The sequence below is a fragment of the Typopeltis vanoorti genome, chromosome 24 (genome assembly GCF_054136105.1).
Source record: "Typopeltis vanoorti isolate ZY-2024b chromosome 24, IOZ_Tvanoo_1.0, whole genome shotgun sequence".
Taxonomy (NCBI): Eukaryota; Metazoa; Arthropoda; class Arachnida; order Uropygi; family Thelyphonidae; genus Typopeltis; species Typopeltis vanoorti.
Genome location: NC_143572.1, coordinates 8080056 through 8100518, shown reverse-complemented (window position 1 = coordinate 8100518; position 20463 = coordinate 8080056). Strand labels below are relative to the sequence as shown.

General features: G+C 34.2%; 1 protein-coding gene across 2 annotated transcripts in view; it reads right to left on the bottom strand.

Annotated features, from left to right (window-relative positions):
• Window positions 1-20463, bottom strand: part of LOC150092911 (malectin-A) — a 168109-nt gene that overhangs the window by 103653 nt on the left and 43993 nt on the right. For both annotated transcript variants that reach the window (XM_090413265.1, XM_090413266.1), the window contains exon 2: window positions 3843-4022. In XM_090413265.1, the coding sequence (XP_090269391.1) occupies window positions 3843-4022 (180 nt within the window). The remainder of the gene's footprint in view (window positions 1-3842; window positions 4023-20463) is intronic.

Sequence of the window (20463 nt, the reverse complement as noted above, 5' to 3'; positions counted from 1 at the left end):
TGATAGCCGTTCAACTTTGATTTATTTCAAAACTTTCTTACACATCCTTCTTTTCAATATGAAGTTCAATTTTATCCTGCTCAACATTAAATGATCACTTCTTATTTCATATATATATATTCTCGTGTCCTGAACCAGTGGGAAAACACCACTTTCAATAATAACAGTCAATGAGACTTTTATTCCTATTCCTTGCATTTTCTCTCCATGTGAGCTTGTGCACATCTGTATGTCGGAAATGGTGTTAGTAATAATTAATCCATGTCCTGAGCAGTAAACTAACAGGTACTTACCATATTCTGGTAATTGGCTTTGCTCTTTTCTACAAATTTTCCTAAAACATTCTTATGTCTGGTAATCATTGCCAACTCTGCTGTTTAGATCTTCAACAAGAACCAACTTTTTCCTTTTTTTTTTATTGCATCAGCTGCCTTCTCCAATGCCTTGAAAAATTCCTGCACTTTTCCCTATGGGACCATAAGCACATAATTCTCATTGTCCAGTTCTCTGTTCTGATATTAGCTCACATCACTCTACTTGATATTGCCTGCCATTCAAGATAATCCTCATATTTAGTGTTTAATATTATAGCTAATCCTTCTTTTCTCTGATTGTTATTTTGTGAATATAACATCTTGTATTTGTTACTTTGAATGATCTCACCTGTTTTTGTCTTCTTTGTTTCGGTAACACCTATTATGCCAATCTGGTACTTATCTAATTCTTCTGCTAGTTCCATTTCTTTTCCACTGTTGTTTCTTATGTTAATGGTGCCAATCTTGATCTCTGCTGATGTTGAGTTGGAGTTTAGATTTGTTCCAGTAGCTGACTTACATGAAATATAAATAATAAATAAAAATAGAAATATACACAACAAGCACAGCAAATTGTGCATAATAATTTGCTTATATGTGCTCTATCAATGCAGATGTAATTCATGCCATCTGATAAACATTTGGTAAACTCCCAATAATATACAGGTATTGTATATTACTAGTTGGTTATTTATATTATGCAAACAATCTTTCCCTCTTATTATATATATGTATTTTTTAAATTATGTTACCATAAATGCAAACATGCATGTCTAGAGATCTACAGGATGACATGCAATTCGTTCACCCTAACATCAACTTACTGAACACATACATAATATAACTATAAATTATTAATAAATCATTTGCTTTTAATGAAAGTATTTCTACTCACACTTATTCTTTCCCTTCCTTTTGTGTGCCAATCATTTGGTTTCTAATATATCATGAAACAAACACATTCCATCCCCTCCTCTTGTTTTGGTTTCAGTCAAAGCCCAAGTAATGATTTATGGCACGCCTATCCAATATTCAAACAGGAAGTATGAGACTAACTCTTTTGTCCCATCCCAATATCAAATACAGCACAAGACAATAACTAGTCATGTCTTCCCCCTACAGGATCATGGTGCTGTCTATTCACCTTTGGAAATAATTCGCTAACCAGACTCTCCAACACCACTCTAGAGATACTGATTGATCCATAACTGCTTGCTTTTATACTAGCTCCACCTTTGTATAATGTAATTACCTTGCTCTCTTTCCACTCATTAGAAAGTGTGCTTGTGTTAAGACAAGTTTAATAACCAAGTGAGAGGAACTACTAATTCTCTTGCACATTCTTCAGCACTCTTGCCAAAATCCTAACCAATCCCACTATTGTGTTCAAATTAAGCTCTTGCAAAAGGTTTAGTATACCTCCAACCAGTGGTGCACCTAGAGTGGGGGCCAAAAGGCCCTGCCTTCCCCCAAAGGAAAAAAACATTAGAAAATTTTCCAAAAAATTTTTCCTAATTAAAATTCTTTTTTTTTTTTTTTAAATTTATGTCGTGTCATGTCTGCTATTTAGATCCATTAGCATCTAGAGATGCTAATGAATCTGCTTAGGATATATATTATACTAAAGTGATCACTTAACAATTCAGCTATTTCTAGAGCATCTGACACTTTCCTACATTCCACAGTCCCTAAGGTTATTTTTTCCATGGTCATTTTTCCTTTTACTTGACACACAGCACAAAAATCCTCTCAAACTTGTCTTTGTATGTAATGCTAAATGCTTTTCACAGTCACTCTCCTAGTTGATTTTTTATTCAGCTCTTGCTCAGCATCTTATTTATCCATTTAACTTAGATCACAATTTATTCTAAGTCTAGCAATGCAGTCAGTTATAGTATCCTTTAGACTTTTGACCACTTACATGTAATACTGATTTTTCTACCTTGCAGTTTCCCATCCTGAAACAGCCTTCTCAGTTTATCATTATCACTTCCCTTACAGTTCCACATGTCCTTTTTTTATTTAGGATTTTCACATGATTTGCCACCTCCCCATTTAAAACTGCATGATTCTATTCTAACAGATTCAGTTGCTAGATCTGCTATTCTCACAACATGAATCCCATCATATGCTGTTTAAGGTAGTTATTTCTCAGTAACTCTATATATATATTCTTTCTCTTGCCTTGCATGCATTCTCCTTCCTCCGGTCTATATCCCCATAGCTGAAATCACCTATAATCACAGTCCTACTTATACATAAGATTTATCTAACAATGCTGTTCACAGTCCTCGTCAGGTAACCTTGGCCTGTAGTAGCATCCAACTACATATCAGCTCTACTAAATGGATACAACCCAAGAACAACACAAAAAATAGTTAATACCAGTACAAGACAACATCCAAGGAAAGAAGAAATCTCCATAGGACTCTCATACTTTACATCAAAGGCATCTCTGAACGAGTAGCAAAGATTATGAAAAAATACTAACTTATCACCATCTTCAAAATCCATTAACCAAAATGACAATCTGTTATTCTCTTCAAAAGATAGACTCAAATATGGTGTTAGTTGGGGTAATCAAGTATTAAGTACTGTGTTCGTGTAATCTGTCATACTACGGGCAAATAAGATCAGCCAATAAGCATATTTCTGAACATCAAAATGGCATCCAACTTATCAAACTGCATAAATCTAGTCTGACACAGCATGGAAGTGAAAATGCAATCAATAGGATCCAATGGGAAAACATCAAACTGTTGCAGATATCTATGTATAGATATGAATGGCTATCCAAAGTCATTTATACTGAAGCCCTACTTCATCAACCAAACCTTAATTATAATGGCAGCCTTACCATCCCAAAAGTTTGGGAAACTGATAAATTTAATTGTGTTAAGAAGACTGTATTATAAACAATTTAAGTTATCATTTTCAGCTCAATAGTTTAAACCAAACAAATGAGCAACTACATGTATATAGAGAGATTCAAATTTGGCATTCACCAAATTTGAATCTCTCTCTGCTGTTCTATCGTTCAAATTCCTTACTGTTGTTCTCTTCTCGCACCAATGGTGTCTTACAATATGCAAGATGAAATATTTGTAAAAATAAACAGTTTTCTACCGTGGCACACGTGTGGTTGCATAATTATAGCCTCGGCTTAATGCAAAGAAATCTTTGCAGTAAGGCCATTTATGGTACTAATGGACTATACATTGACAAGCCAATAGTTACAGAATGTGAATATGCTATGCACGCAAGCAACAATGCACTCACACACAACAAATTGTGCAACTTGAACATCAGCTCATCAAGAAATTACTTCACATACTCAAGCCTAGGTAAAGAATGAAAACAAGAATATCATTTATATAAATATAATTAACTTAGCTATCAAACAACTGCATTCTTCAGGTGCTATTACATATCAGTAATGATGTGTGCCTGCTTTGAAAAGTATTCCATCAAAAGATTTTTAATTTAATTAACTATATATATCTAAGATTTGTAATTTATCTAACTCACCTTAATAAATTCAACTTTTATCTTGCCGTCATGATTAGATTCCTCTCCACTGACAATTAACTTGTTTCCTTTGACATGAAATGGAATGTATTCATCATATGCCACACCCTTTCCAACCTTAGCATATATGTCCAAATCAGACACTACAGTATGCACCCCATTAAGAACTACATCAAATACCTAGTGAAAGTAAATAAAAACAATTCAACTGTATGTATGGTGTTTATTATTTTAACGGTATAATAGAACACAGAAACTAAGTAAATAATTAATTTATTCACTTGATGCTGATATTTCGCTGGTATTATAACCAGCATCTTCAGAGCACAAAAACACTGTTTGTCACAATACGCGAGACTAAAACAACATGGTGTACATTAACAAAATTGTAGCAGCAACACAAAGACTAGAGTCATGATTTTGGCGCCCTCTATCTGAAAAAAAAAAAAAAAAAAAAAAAAAAAAAAAAAAAAAAAAACCGCTATCATATATTGCTAGAGTCCTAGAAAAGTGCTAGTTTTTCCTTAATATGACTGTCTCCCAGATCTTCGGCAAGTTAATACAGCCATATTTGTTGAGATTTGGGGTGTGTTTTAGGGCTTCTGTCGCCTCTAAGAACAATCTCTCTGATTTATATGGGTTTCTGTATAGTACTTTTGTGTTTTTCCAGTTGATCCTGTGTGCAGGGGTATCCAGAGCATGGTCTGCTAGACCCGACTTCCCATAATGATATTTCCGGACGTATCGTTCATGTTCGCTGATGCGGATATTCACAGTTCTTCCTGTTTGACCGTAGTAGGCTTGATTGCATGAGCAGGGTACTTGGTAGACTCCTGGATGTGATAAAGGAGGAATGCTGTCCTTGGGTGAGCGGATGAGGGTGGCTAATTTGCTACATGGTCTGAATGTAGTGCGTAGTTTATGTTTAATGAGAATTCTTGAGATCTTTTCGGATGTGCCTTTAATGTAAGGGATGGTGACTGTTTTGTTGTAGTTCTCTGTGGTGGATGGTGGGAGGGGTTTCTTAGGAGTGTTTAGTATTTTGTTTATTTTTTGTGGATTGTAGCCGTTGGCCAAGAAGGTGTGGCGTAAGTGAGTCAGTTCAGCAGTAAGAGCCTTGTCATTTGAACAGATTGCTCTCGCTCTATGGGTTAGCGTTTTTTAAAATGCCATATTGTTGAGAAGGATGATGGTGTGATTGTTTGTGTAAGTATCTGCCTGTATGTGTGGGTTTTCTGAAAACTGAAAATGATAAGGAACCATCTGGGAGACGTGTAATGAGTGTATCCAGGAAGGGCAGACAGTTGTTGGCTTCCGGTTCCATAGTAAAGTGGATTTTTGGGTGTTGGCTATTTAAATGTGCTAGGAATGTTTTCAATGTCTCAGGGCCATGTTGCCAAATGGCAAGCACATCATCAACATAGCGTAGCCAAAGTGTTGGTTTGAGAGTGGCTGTATTGATTGCTTGTTTTTCCAGGTGTTCTATGTAAAAGTTGGCTAGGGGGGGAGAAAGGGGGGAGCCCATGGCTGTCCCATCAATTTGTTTGTATATTTTCCCTTTCCATGTGAAATATCCTGCATGTATTGTGAATTTGAATAGTTCAAATATATCAGGGGGGAAGTGTGACTTCAGTAGATTGAGGGTTTCTATTAGTGGTACATTTGTGAATAGTGAAGTGATGTCAAAGCTTACTATTAAGTCTGAGCTTTATGTATGGTATTACTATACTTATGAAAATAATAAGAGATAATGTTTTCCTTCAAGAGAAATTTATTCCACTGTTTTTCTTCAATGGGGTAGGTAGTTAGGGATGGACTTGGGGTTGGTTTGTGATCAAATTTTATCAATTTACATGTGAAAAATGGAAGCAAACTATAAAATAATAATTTTAATAGACATATTTCTAAACCACTTATCTTAGTGTGTAAGGCTAATTGTTTACCCACATAAAGAAATACAGGAAGTCTCTCACTTATGTAAATTCGACCTAAGCAAATTCAAACTTACACGAATTATTATGAAAGTGCTAGAAAATGGGCAAATGCTGGTCTTGAAATTCAAGCTTGCTCTTGTTATCATTCAGGAAATGAGAGGTGTGATTGAAGTCTGATTAGTGGAATAATGAATTACTGACCATTTAGAACTATGTACAGGTAGCCCTCATATAACGTGGCCGTTAGGTTCCGCAGAAATGCCGCGTTATATTATGCGAGTCTCAGATCACATAGAAAAAGTAGGTTATGTTCCAAAATCGTTTTTTTTTTTAAATTATATAAACAATGACATATCCAACAAAAAAAATATTTTTATTTAATTCAGGTAATTCATGTAAGTTAAGAAAACATATAAACTATGAAACAAATACATAGTATAAAAGTAGAAAAATTACAAATTGTACTTATGCACATAATGCATAAATGTTTTAGGCAAAATAAAATAGTGCCTATTTTAATCTTTCATAGCACAAGGATTTGAGGATTGGTTAATAAACACTGGTTTTGTCATGTAATCACCTGATGCATTACTACAAAACAGTAGAGTAATTCTATCTTTGGAAACTTTGAATCCAGGAGCTGATCTTTCATTTTTTGAAATATAGGTACGTTTTTGCACTTTTTTCCAATATAACCCGGATTCATCCGCATTGAACACCTGGTCTACACTATAAATGTTTATAAACTTTGAGAGTGTTTTGTTTAATAAGATTTCCATCCATAGGAATTTTCTTTTTTGAGGTGCAATCTTCTATCGAAATCATTAGAGATTTCTCCATTTTTCCATTAGAATATCGCGTACACGAGCAATGCGCTTTGCACTTATCGCTGACCCAGCAATAAACACTTTCTTGGATTTTATGTTCATTTTGTTTGATTGTTCAAATTGTTGATTCATTTAAATTCAAAGTCCCTGCAAAAACTCCTGGTTTTTCTCCATTTTTCAACCGATCCAACATTTTGAATTTTTTTCTTCAAGAGAAATTAATTTTGTTTTCAATGTTGGTTTTTCCCTTTCATTGCAGTTTATGCCCATTAGTATAAAAATAATTTTTTACACAAAAAAGCAAGCATTTCATGTTGTATGTAACTCACCAGAAAATAAAGTGCTTAGCTTGAGATGAACACACTTATGATTTTTAATACACTTTCCTGGCAGAAACGAGGACAAATTTAAACAAAAAAACGTTTTATATGGTAAACAATTGAGGTACATGCATGCTAAAGGGTATTTCCCCTAATATAAATTTGCTACTTATAATTACATATGGGATACAGGCAGACACAAATTCAAAGAAGATAAAATTTGATTTTTAAGTCGTGAGGTGAAAAACATATGAAAAGATAAAGGGTTACTACAATTTGTAGACCATGTTGTATAAGTACCGCATTCAACAAGGGTTTACAATTTGTTTAATTCAAACACGGTCTACAATTTGTAGACCGTGTTTTTATCGAAACCGCGTTGTATAAGTACTGCGTTATACGAAGGTTACCTGTATTTAGAAATTTATGTACATTTAATCATACAAATACAACATTTATTTTACAAATGATATTCTATCCTTTTCAATTTAGTTACTTGAATACAAATTCTACCCTACAATTCTTCTTTATGAACTGATCAATAACATCGTAATAAAAAGTTGGTTGTAACTTAATTTTCCCAAGCAACACACATACTTCTAAAGGCTGGCTGAAGCTCACTAGCTAGAGCTACTTTGGATGTATATGGCTCGTGCTTAAACAACAGGGTGAGATGCTGTGGAGGGAGCAGAAATGGCTATGCATGCACATGAAATCACAGTGCTGAAGCAAGGACCCGGATGCTCACACAACCACGCAAGCCAAGGTAGTTTGACTAGCATCAGCCTTCGATACACAATGCAAAGCTCAATTATTGCTGCGCAAGCTTAAAACATCTTCTGTTTACAAAAATAAAAGTCTAAATGGAATGCTTATAAATGCATGCATTTATTAACAAATAAATATTACTTCTTTCTCAATTATGAGCTTGCACAGCAAGCATGGAGAATTCGCCACTGGCGAATTATAAAAATTTTATTTAACCTGCCTATGTTACTTGCATGCCATCTAACAGCAATCTTCTGAAGGATAGACAGACTATGCAGTGCATGAGTTCATGTTTCTCAGTCCTGCTTTCAATATCATTATCAGTTGCATCAGTCTTGGGACTGGTAGCTCAGCAGCAATTTCCTCCATTCCACTCTGTCATTGGCTTTCTTCTTAACCTCCTGGTAACTCCTCAAACCTATGCTGTCTTTGACTTGGTCAAGAAAGCTTTTCCTTGGTCTACCTCTTCTTCTTTTCCCCCTCTATTTTGTCTTCAGTTATTCTTTTCACAGGTCCATCATGTCGAAGTATATGTCCAAACCACCTATCCCTTCTAATTTTGATCGATTTAATTAGAGTTCTTGTTTCATTTATCTCTCTCTCTCTCAGTACTTGTTGGTTTGATTTTTTTTCTGTCCATTTTATTTTGTTCATGCGGCACCAGCACCACATTTCAAAAGCCTCCAATCTTCTTACATCTTCTCTGCCTAGAATCCAGTTTTCACATCCATACAGTGCAATGCTCCATATCAATGGCTTTACTAATTTTTTTTTCAATTGTAGGTTGAGGTTTCCTGTTAAAATGCTTTTTCATCTTAGAGAATTGGGTTTTTGCATTGTTTATTCTTGATCTTATGTCTTCTCTTTTTCTGCCATCTTCTGTCATTAGGCTTCCAAAATATTTAAAGCTTTTCACTTGTTTTATTTGTTCCCCGCTGATGTCTATCTGCTCTGTATTGATAGGGATTTTGCCTGTAACAATGATTTTAGTCTTGTCTGTGTTGATTTTCATTTTATATTTTTCAAGGTTATTATTTAGTAATTCTAACATTGTTTTTAACGTTCTTCTGTTTTCTGCTACAAGGGCTATGTCATCAGCAAATCTTATACACATGACTTGCTCACCATTTATCTTTATGCCACTATTTATTTTATCTTTAGTTTCCTGAATGGCCTTTTCAATATATAAATTAAATAAAAGGTGAAAGTATACATCCTTGTCTTACTCCACTCCTTATATTTATTATTTTCTCTTTATCATTGATTTTAATTTGTCCATTTTGATTTTTGTAAATTTGATAAATTATTTTCCTATCTCTCAAATCTATGCCGATATTAGTTAGACAATTTAGGAGTATTTGCTGGTTTACTTTATCAAACGCTTTCTCTAAATCAAGGAAAGCAAATGTAAGTATTTTGACTAAGGTCTAATCTTCTCTCTATTATTGTTCTTAAACAGAGTATTGCCTCTCTTGTTCCTTTATTCTTTCTGAATCCAAATTGGTCTTCATCCAATAGATAATCTATTTTTGAATAAATTCTATTTTGAATAATTTTTAGCAGAATTTTGCTAACATGTGGGATTAAAGCTATTGTTCTAAATTGGCTGCATTTGTTTGCATTATTCTTTTTTGGTATTGGTATTATGGTTGATTTCATAAACTCCTTTGGCATTTCTCCTCTATCATAGATTTGGGCTATTAATTGATAGAGTAAGGTTTTTGTCTCATCACCTAGATTTTGTAGCAGTTCTATAAGAATAATGTCTACACCTGGACTTTTTCCCTTACTCATTTCGGACAGTGCTTTATCAAATTCTTCTTGCATTATTGAGGGTCCTAGATTATCTTCATTTTGATTTTCTATGCTGATATCAACATCAAGTTCGTCACCATTATAGGGATTTTCAAGATAATTCTTCCATTCCATTAATATATCCTCAGATTCTATTAGTAATTTTCCATTTTCATCTTTGATGGCATGTTTTTGCTGTTCTTATTAAATTTGAAAGTCAGTTTGTTAATTTCTTTATAGGCTTTCTCTATGTTTTCTTTTTTAAATAATTCATCTATGTTATTACACTGTTCTTCCAGGTATTCTTTTTTTGGTTTGTCTACATTTTCTTGTAATTTGATTTTTAAGATATCTGTATTTGGCCACATCTTCTTCTTTAATAGCATTTTTATATTTTCTTCTTTCATCCATAAGGCCAAATATTTCATCTGTTATCCAATGTTTTCTTTTTTCTTTTTCTGCATTTTTCAATAATTGATTTGATGAATTTGTAATCAACTCTTTAATCATATTCCATTGGTTTTCAATATTATTCTGACTATTTATGTTTTCTGGAATATTATGATCAGTTGCCTCTTGGCATCCTCTCTTTACTTCTTTACTCTTTAATGTTTCAAGGTTCCATTTTATTGGTTTGTATCTTTGGATTTGTTTCCTATGTTTCAGTTCTGTTTTCATTAAGACAAGGTTATGGGTTATGGTCACTACTAATGTCGGCACCTGGATAGCTTTTGCAATTTTTTATTTGGTTTCTGTATCTTTTCTTTACCAATATATAATTTATTTGAATCCCCAGGCGCTTTCCAGGTGTATCTTTTTCTTTTTGGAACTTGAAATAGTGTATTTGCTATAACTAACTGTTTTTGTGTACAAAATTCTATTAATTGCTTCCCTCGTTCATTCCTACGTCCAAGACCAAATCTTCCTGAAACATTATCATTGCTCTCTTCTCCCACTATAGCATTCCAATCTCCCATTATTATTGTGCTTTCAATATGGAAGTGCCATATTTTTAGCACTTCCATATTGGTGGAGCTTGGGGGAGACCTGACTCCAACCAGGCATGTCCCTCGGGTGGCAGATGAGAGAAACTCCAACGGGTTGCTCCGAATAAAGAATAAGGAGTCATGTACCAAAGGATGCAGAAGAGGAGTGGCAAGCCGGCTGCATTATTCTGCCATTCAACCCTATGAATCAGGAGCTTCCACTGTGTCAAGAGAATGTTACTGCATCTGAGGAAACCGACGCGACTGATCCTAGATCACAGGGAGAAGCCGATAAGTTTAGTATGTGGAAAACCTGGGAAAATAAATTTGATGGAAAAATAAATCTAATCCTAGCAAAAAGAACTTGCTAGGATTAAATGGGACATTGCAGGTTTGGCTGAAACCCAATGGACAGGAGGAGTTATAAATCTAAATTCAGGAAAACTATTCTACTTGGGCAGAGAGGACAATATACATAGAGAAGGAGTTGCCATTTTAGTGAATAATAGTCTGCAAAATGCAGTCATGGCCATAGAACCACATGGCCCAAGAATGATCGCTATCAGATTAAAAAGGTAAAGAAAAAATGTTCACTTTACAATAATTCAAATCTACGCCCCCGACCAGTCACATGAAGATGAAGAAATCATACCTTTTATGATAAGTTGCAAGATCTAATAGACAAGACCAATAAGAAAGATATATTAATAGTGATGAGAGATTTTAATGCCAAAATTGGGAATTTCACCCCAGGCATGGAGGATGTGATGGGCAGGTTCGAAGTTGATAACAGAAATGAAAGAGGAGAAAGAATATTAGAATTTTGTAAAGCAAATAATCTATTTATCTGTAATACCCTATTTTCCATAGACCTTCCCACAAATACACATGGACCTCACCAGATGGTACAATAAAGAACCGTATTGATTACATTCTAATCAAACGCAATTGGAAATCATCAGTGCAAAGTGTTAGAACTTTAAAAACGACAGACTTTGACACTGACCATGAACTGCTTGCAGCAAAAATTAAACAGAATTCGAGTATCGTAAATCATGAGCTCCTATCAACAAAGTGGACCTGTCAAAACTGAAAGAGAAATCTATGCAAGATAACTATCAGACACTAATAGGAAATGAGTTTAGAAGATTATCCTATGACAATATAGAAAAGACATGGAATCAAGGTAAAAAAATTGTTACAAGTACTGCAAGAAACATACTTGGTACAACATCAAGATCAAATCATGAATGGATAACCCCTAAAATTCTAAATACTTTAGAAGAAAAAAGAGCAGCAAAGCATATATTAAATATAAAAAATACAGAAGAAAATAAACAACATTAAAAGAATCTTAAAAACAAAATTGATAAAATGTGCATATCTGCCAAAAATAACTGGTTGGAGGAAAAAACAAAGCTGTGCGAAGAAGCTAATAAAATAAATGATAATAAAACAGTATACAAAATTACCAAAGAATTAACTAAGATCTATAAAGATAAACCATTAACAATGAAAGATAAAAACAATTTAGAAACTGGGTCAATACAAAATATTAAAATAATTTGGAAGGACTACTATCAAACATTATTTCAAAAAGAACAGGAGGAAAGTATAACAGAAAAGATGATATATGAAAAGGCACCACCCATAACTCCAGCAGAAATTATAAATGCAACAAACCAAATGAAACTTTCAAAAAGCTACTGGTAAAGATGAAATATCTACAGAACTATGGAAATATGATGGCAAGGAAGCTATTAATTTCTTAATGAATTTATTTAATCAAATTCTTTATACTGGAGTAATTCCAACTGACTGGAAAACAGGAATTATTATACCAATTCACAAAAAAGGAGACAAAAGAATATGTGAAAATTATAGACCCATAGCACTCTTAAGTCGTAGTTATAAACTATTCATTTGAATTACATAAAAGAGAACACAGGTGCTTAGAGAAAAAAATCATACAGGAAAACTAAGCAGGATTCAGGCCACATAGATCCACTATAGACCACATCTTCATCATTAATAATATAGCAGAAAAATATTGGGAATACAACATGCCTATATATTGTTGTTTTATAGATTTTAAGCAAGCCTTTGATTCAGTTAATAGAAACAAATTGATCACTATTCTAAAAAATGTAAAAATGAATTCTGATATTTTAACATTTATTACAAATTATTATGGAGACATCAAAGCTTTTGTTAAACTGAACAACATTAAAACCGATTTCAGAGTCAAGAAAGGTATAATGCAGGGATGCCCTTTCTCACCTCAACTCTTTATCGTCTTCCTAGAAGAAGTCTGTAAAACCATAGCTGATCAGATATAAAATCAATGGTACCAACATTAATCACATAAAATATGCGGATAATATCATTATTTTAGTAGATTCTAAATAACTAAATCACAGTTTTAGTTTTTTTTTTTTTTAATAAAAAAAGACTGAAACAGAAAAATAGAAAACATCATTTGCAATTTTAGTGAACCTATAGAACAGGTTATGTTTATTTATTTAGGCACAATTTTGAATGAAGTATCAAATTAAATATGAAAAATACAATTCATTTGGTTTATTGGTTTTTGTGAACTGTTATTTGGAATGGCTTCCAAAAAATAATGATGATCATAGGAAAATCTTCCACACTCCTTTAGAAATATTACCTTTTTTTTTTGGATATTAAAAAAAATTCTCTGTATGTGCTTTTATCATCATCATCTTCACATGTTATATGCATTGTTTAATTTATATTTCTAAATATTTCAGTACTTTTTATTAACCAAATTAATCACAGCAGCAATTTTATATGGGTAGAGATTCCTGAAGACTTGCACCATTTTTATTTAAGAGGATAACTGCATAAGGTAAAGAACTTAATATCTATTTGAATATCAGGTTTAGTACCACTTCTTTACTGATGTGGTTCATACAAATTACAAACATGGAGACCAACTCTGCTATATATTTGATTTAATGTGAGACATTTAATTTACAATTTGGCTGAAAAAACTGTATTCTATATTGAGTTGAAACTGCCTAATATGACTGTGAAGTGCAATTAGATGCTGAAATTCCTTTTAACTTTTTAGGAATTATTTTTCTTTTATTTGTATTTCATATTTAAAGTTAACATAGTCAACTTAAAAAAAAATGGAGTGTAATTTTTGTCTATCATATTCAAATGTAATTTAATTTAGAGATGCAGCAAAATGTCAATCATTATATGGTCTGTGGTATGTATGGAAAAGAGGAGTTCAATTAATGGTAAGTTATAAATTAGTGTAAAGTATGATCTATGCAAATAAGAGTGAGTAATACTTATAAAAATTACTTACTCCTATATGTAGATTCTCCTTATTCACATTGATGTGACAAAGATGCATATCAAAATTAAAGTAAATGAAGAGATGTTCAGCATACTGAAAAATATTAATGTGAACACAGTGGTGGGACTGGATGGCATGTAGGCCCATGTACTATGTGAATGTGCAAGAGAACTAGCATGGCTTCTGATGAAGTTGTTCAGTTGAATCCTGCTCTAGCAGGATTCCAGGATAGTGGAAAGAGGGTATGACAGTTCTAATGCATAAAGGTGGCTTCAAAACAGAGGTAGCAAACTACAGACCAATTAATATATCAGGAGTGGTTGATAAAATATTGGAAAAGTTGGTTAAAGGTAAAATCCAACATTAGTTGGATAGGGATACGATACTCTATAGTGGGCAGCATGGCTTTCTAAATGGTAAGTCCTGTCTTAATAATTTATTCACATTTTATGATAACGTGACAGCAGAATTGGATAAAGGAAATGGCTACATCATGATAATGCTGGACTTTGAAGGTGCTTGAAAGAATACCATATGGTATTCTGTTACATAAGTTGGAGTAAATGGGAATGGATATGAAGCTGGTAGCATGGATATGGGGGGGGGGGGGTTGACAGACAGACACCAGAGAATAGTATATGTGGAGTGGAATCTAGGAGAATGAGGTGACTAGTGGAGTACCTCAGGGTTCTGTACTAGGGCCACTACTCTTTAATTTGTATATCAGTGATATACGGAAAGATTAAAGAGAGGATATTCAGTTGTTTATTGATGATGCAAAATTAAAGTAAATGAAGAGAAGATGTTCAGCATACTGAAAAATATTAATGTGAACACAGTGGTGGAACTGGATGGCATGTCAGCCCATGTACTGCATGAATGTGCAAGGGAGAATTAGGGAGAGCAATAGTAGATAAAAGTGATGTAGGTATCCTGCAGGATGATTTAAATAAATTGGCATGGTAGACAAAGGCTAATGATTGTCAATTTAATGTTGCAAAATGTAAGATTATGCACTTCAGGTTGAAAAGGTTGCATACAGTGTTACTATCATATTGATGGTCTGGATTACAAGGAAATGATGAGGCTAGGAACTTGGGGATAATGGTGGAGAGAGAACTGAAGCTCAGAGGGCATATTGCAAAAGTTAGTGAAATGGCTCAAAGGATTACTTGGATATTGAAAAACAAGCTAATAAGTAAAGATAGGGAAGTTATTATTCCACTTTATAAAGCTTTGATTCAGCCACATATTGACCACTATACACAGATTGGATCACCTGGATTTCTCAGGGACTAGGAGGTGGTAGAGAAGATTCAGAGAGGAGTGACTAAGCTCATGACAGGTCTGTGGAATGTTTCCTATAATGATAGGTTGAAGGTATGTGGGTTACAAAGTTTAGTTGTTATGCAGAAATGAGGAGATGCAATAGAAACTTTTAAGATATTAATGAAGATTTATAAAATTGATGCGCAAAAAATTTTTCAGTATTTGACAAGTATTAAGAGAACTAGGAGACATCTGTGGAAGTGTAAGAGTGTGCAGACTAGATTTTTTGTATGGGCAGTGGTGAATGAGTGGAATGGATTACCAGAGGTGGTTGTGAGCCATTATTTGTTGGCATCATTAATTGGGGTCGGGAAGCTGATTATTTGGGACAAATTTTAAAGAACAAAACAAAATCAAGAGAATTGCCAGAATTTTCTTTGCTTATCTGAGTCAGCAAGCCATTTATTTGGGATAGGAGACTGTAGCACTCAAAATTATTCCTGTTAGGTAATCACTTATAAATGGTTGGTGTTTTAAGGATTACTGGAACAAGGAGAAGAAAGGTCATTGTGCCAAACTACAGCTTGTAAATGACTCATTACTCCTCTCACCAGACTCAAATTATAAAGTGGGAACAGTTTCTAACAGTGTCAGTAGAGTGCACTTGTCATCTTTCATGCCAACCAAACCCTAATCGGAAAAATGTAGAGATTTTTCAGTGCTCTGTTTTTGGATAATTTTGTTTTTATGTTTATAAAATTTTGGACTCTTACCAAGATGCCATGTAAAGATGTCATCAGCCAAAAAAATTACCTTACTAGACCAAATTTCTGGCGAAGATGTTAGGACTGCAATGACATCTGCTGTTTCATCATTGGTAGAAGAATTTAGATATAAATGGCAATGTGAAACAACTGATAGGCAGAAGAATTTGAATACAGATCAACGCTGGCAATGTGAGCCAAGTTATCTGGCTATTGCAGACGTGGAAGAGATTGCAGCGTCAGCACGTTACTATCCTATGGAGAAATGGAAATATCTTACAAGCTATGTTTTGGAAGTTGGAACCTCTGCAACGTCCCAAACTGTAAATACTTACAGGGAAGAAGATACTGAAACTGTGAGTAAAACGAGCACTCAAATGCACTCCATGATGATGATGTTAACTTAAATTTGAAAGGAAGGTTGGCATCTGATATTCTTCATTTGAAAACAAAAAACAGAGTCTTGAAAATTGGAACTTGGAATGTGAGAACATTATATAAACTAGGGAATTTTGACAACATTATATAGGAAATGAAAAGACTTAAAGTTGATGTGATGGGAATTAGAAAAACAAGATGGCCTAATATGGGAAAACCAGAAAAAGATGACTTTACATTTGTATATTCTGGTGGAGAGAAGCATGAATATGGAGTGGATTTCATGATTAAGAAAGACATCTTTAAATCTGAAATGGGGCTGTGGCCCATAAATGAAAGAATGATTGATGCTTATTAAATTAGCTGCAAAGCCTTTTAACATAATTATCCAGGTTAAACAACACTGAAGTGTTGGACTGGCCAGCTCAAAGTCCAGACCAGTGGCGGCTTATCCATAAGGGCTGCAGGGCTGCATTGAATGCAGCTCTAGAGTTGAGTATACTAGCCAGTACTACTCGCTAGTATACTCAATGCTGGAGCTACATTCAATGCAGCCCTTATGGACAAGCCGCCACTGGTCCAGACAGAAGAATATCTCTGTTCTGAAGTATCAGAAATTGGTTGAAAGCATGCCTCTAAGGGTAGTTTCTGTCATTTAGCCCAAAGGTGGTCCCACTTGGCACTAGAAATGTAATTAAAACATTTTTTTAAAAACAACTAGATCGCCAAATACTTTTGCGAACATAGTGTATATGTGACTGATTAAAACTGTTATTAAGCTATCTATAAGTGAACCGTCTACACATTTATAAGTGGGGGGGAAAAATGGTGGTGATTTGCAATACGATGGTCTGAAATTTGACATGTCGTACAACCAGGATATGTCTGTAAGTTGTTTGGAAAAATGAATTTTTTCTTCCTGATTTTAAAGAAGGGGAGCTCTCCATTCCTCCCCCCACCCCAGTAACAAATTTTCATATCAAGTCTTGAACAAGCAGCTTTATACTCTTCCCCTTTAAAACCAAAAGTATGGCTCACATATATACTTGTATTCACCAGGGGCATATATTCCAGGTGTGCTAGGTGTGCAGTGCACACCTGGAATAGCAATATCACTAATATTATATATGTTTGCATTTATTCCTGTTAAAGACTCCCCCTAATTGATTCCTAAAATTAAACACAATACACTAATGCTTCATGAAGAGGACACATTTCGATGCATAAACATTGCATCACAGTCGCATTAATAGCCCAGGTGTGCGGTCACAAATACAGACACCTTTGAGTCCTTTGAACAGATGCACACTTGGCAGAGGTAAAATTCTTACCGTTCTAGTGGTTTTTAACCACCCAGAAGGTAAGGCAGGGTGTGTGTGTTGAGACAATAGCACCCAGAAATGAGTGGCTGTGATTGGTTTTGTGTCAACCAATCCAACTGAATGTTGTCATTTGTCAAGAGTTGCTGTTTTTGTTTTCTGAGTTTCAACTTAGAACTGACGTGTTTAGGACACTGATATAGACAAGTTTTTAAAATATAATTTTCTATAAATAATTTATAACTTTTTTTGCCCATATTTACAATAGGAAACAGTGCTGACAATCTACTAAATGTCCTTTTTCTGACAGAGCTTTTGCAGATTGTAGTTGAAGGAGGTAAGCGTCGTCCTCTTCTTCTAAATTTACTATTAAATTTACACCCTTGAGTAATTCAAATATACCAACCAAATATAGCATTCTCCTTCATTATTGTCTTCCAATATATCTTAAAACAAACACATTGTCCCCTACTCTACACAGATTCAGTTACAATTAATTCATAAATTAAAGTATTCAAAGTTATCCTAAAATTAATTTTATTGGATCAATTAATATGAGTGCTGATGTGCTATGTGCTCTTAAAACTTTCATACAGTGATAAAAATGCAATTATAAGGTCAAATAGATGTGAATTTTGTAGCCTGGTTTGCATAAGCCACACAACAGCACATGCCCAAATGAAATATTCATTGGAACATGAACAGAATCCAGTTCACTATACAAAAAGAAAATTACAAGAGCCTGCCTTTTCTACATACTCTAATCACACATCTTCCCAATGGCATCCTTTCTTTCTCAGTTTACAGAAAAACCCATGTTGACAGAGCCTCTAACCTCTGTTTCAACCAGGCTTTCCTCACAGCTGAACTCTCCTTTACTTTACAAACCTTCTTGTCCGATGGCTACAATGGCAAAAAGATTTTAAAAAATAGTTGTTTCCTTCTTCCCTCTCAACATGCTGATTGCAGTTACCACTATTCTATGCTATTACCATTCCCTAAATCTACAGTACCTCAGAAAAAAAAAACGCCAGAATTTTAAAGAAATATATTTCTTTAGCATTTCGAAGGACTACAATCTTCAACAGTTAAAGAAGAATATCAACAGATTATTCTATTCCTGACCACTCTCCACACACAGCATTTACTGTTATAGGCCTTTCTGCCTTTCATGTGTGGAAGTAATAATAATAAAAAATGAATGAATTATGAGACTTCCTAATTAAGTTAAAGGGATAATAAATCCCTCATTATTTTAAAGCCGGATATGAAATTCGGAGATCGAAATCTAAGAGTTTCATGCCAAAGAACTATCGGTGAGTCAAGTGTAAGTCAACACCTGGTAGTACAACACCAGGGCAACTCGGAGCAAAGGTGGAGCAATAGTTCCAATAGTTCTTCGGCATGAAACTCTTAGATTTCGATCTCCGAGTTTCGTATCAGGCTTTAAAATAATGAGGGATTTATTATCCCTTAATTTATGCTGCTGGAAAAAAATAGCCTCTTGGCTCTTTATCGTATGAAACTTTCATTAGATGTTGGTATTGTTCTGTTTATCAGAAACTGACAATCACAGGACAATACATGCATACATGCGACTCCCACCACCAAACTCAAAATAATTAATAGTCTTAAAGAAAGAAAGAAAGGGGGGGAAAAGGGAGAGGGACTAAATCTACCTACCCCAATGAGTAAGTTCTTAAAAACAACTTGTCATCAAAAACCCAATCAATAATAAATGCAATATAATAACTATTAGCAAAATCTCACATAACTTAGACAAAAGAAATGTTGAAATGTTATTTGGAATGCTAATAAAAAGATATTGGAAGTACAAGAAAACCTCGCTTAATGCAAATTTGATATGCATGATAATCAGTGTGATTGAGTGAAATGACACTATTTCCTGCTTTAAGCGAGTGATTAGCTTTTTTAACGCTGCGCAAAATTTTTTGTCGCTCATCTCCAGCAAGCGGAAAAGCTAGAATCATTAAGAGACATGAAAGTGGTGCTAGTAATACAATGATTGTGCGAGATGCGGGATACAGCAAGCCTACAGTTTGAACTATATTAAATAAGAGCAAAAAATGCAAAGAACAAGGAAAAGTTGCTACTGCTTCTTTAAGCATGCAGATCACCCGAAAGAGAAGCCATTTAATGATCGAGATGGAGCATCTTCTATCATTCTGAATTGAAGATTATAACCAAAAAAAAAAATAATACCTCTTAGTATAGGGAATATTCAGGCAAAAGCTCTCAATATTTTTGGCCTCATTGAAAGAGACCAAATTTCAAGAAAATGTGAAAGTTTACTGCTTTTTAGGATGATTTTTAAAAATCAAACTGGACTGCATAACGTAAGAATAACTCAGAAATCTACTAGTGCTGATAAACATTCTATGGCCAAGTTTCCTGAAGAATTGCAAAGCATAATTCAGGAGGGTGATTATGACAATTGCAAATATTCAACGTCGACAAAATTGGTCTCTTTTGGAAGCATATGCCAACAAAAACTTTCCTAGCTAAAACTGAGGTATCTCAACCAGGATACAAAGTATCTAAAGATCGTCTTACACTTTTATTAGGAGGTAATGCAGAAAGGCGACTTTAAACTCAAGCCAATGTTAGTTTATTGTGTACAAAATTCAAGATCTAACATTATTGAAGAAATCAGCACAACTGGAAAAAAAAACTTGGATTTAATGAACTGGATAATGAAGATGTGAGAAACTTGCTCGATTCCCATTCAGAACAGTTAAGTGAGTATGATCTTCAAATAGAAGAACAGTGTGCATGTGAAGAAGATGATAAGGAGTGCGATCAAGAAGAGAATGTTACGATCAAGAAGCTAACTGCAAAATAACTTGAGTTAGTTTTCAAATCACACTGAGTATGTTAATGAAATTTTGTTTGATGCTGATCCTGATA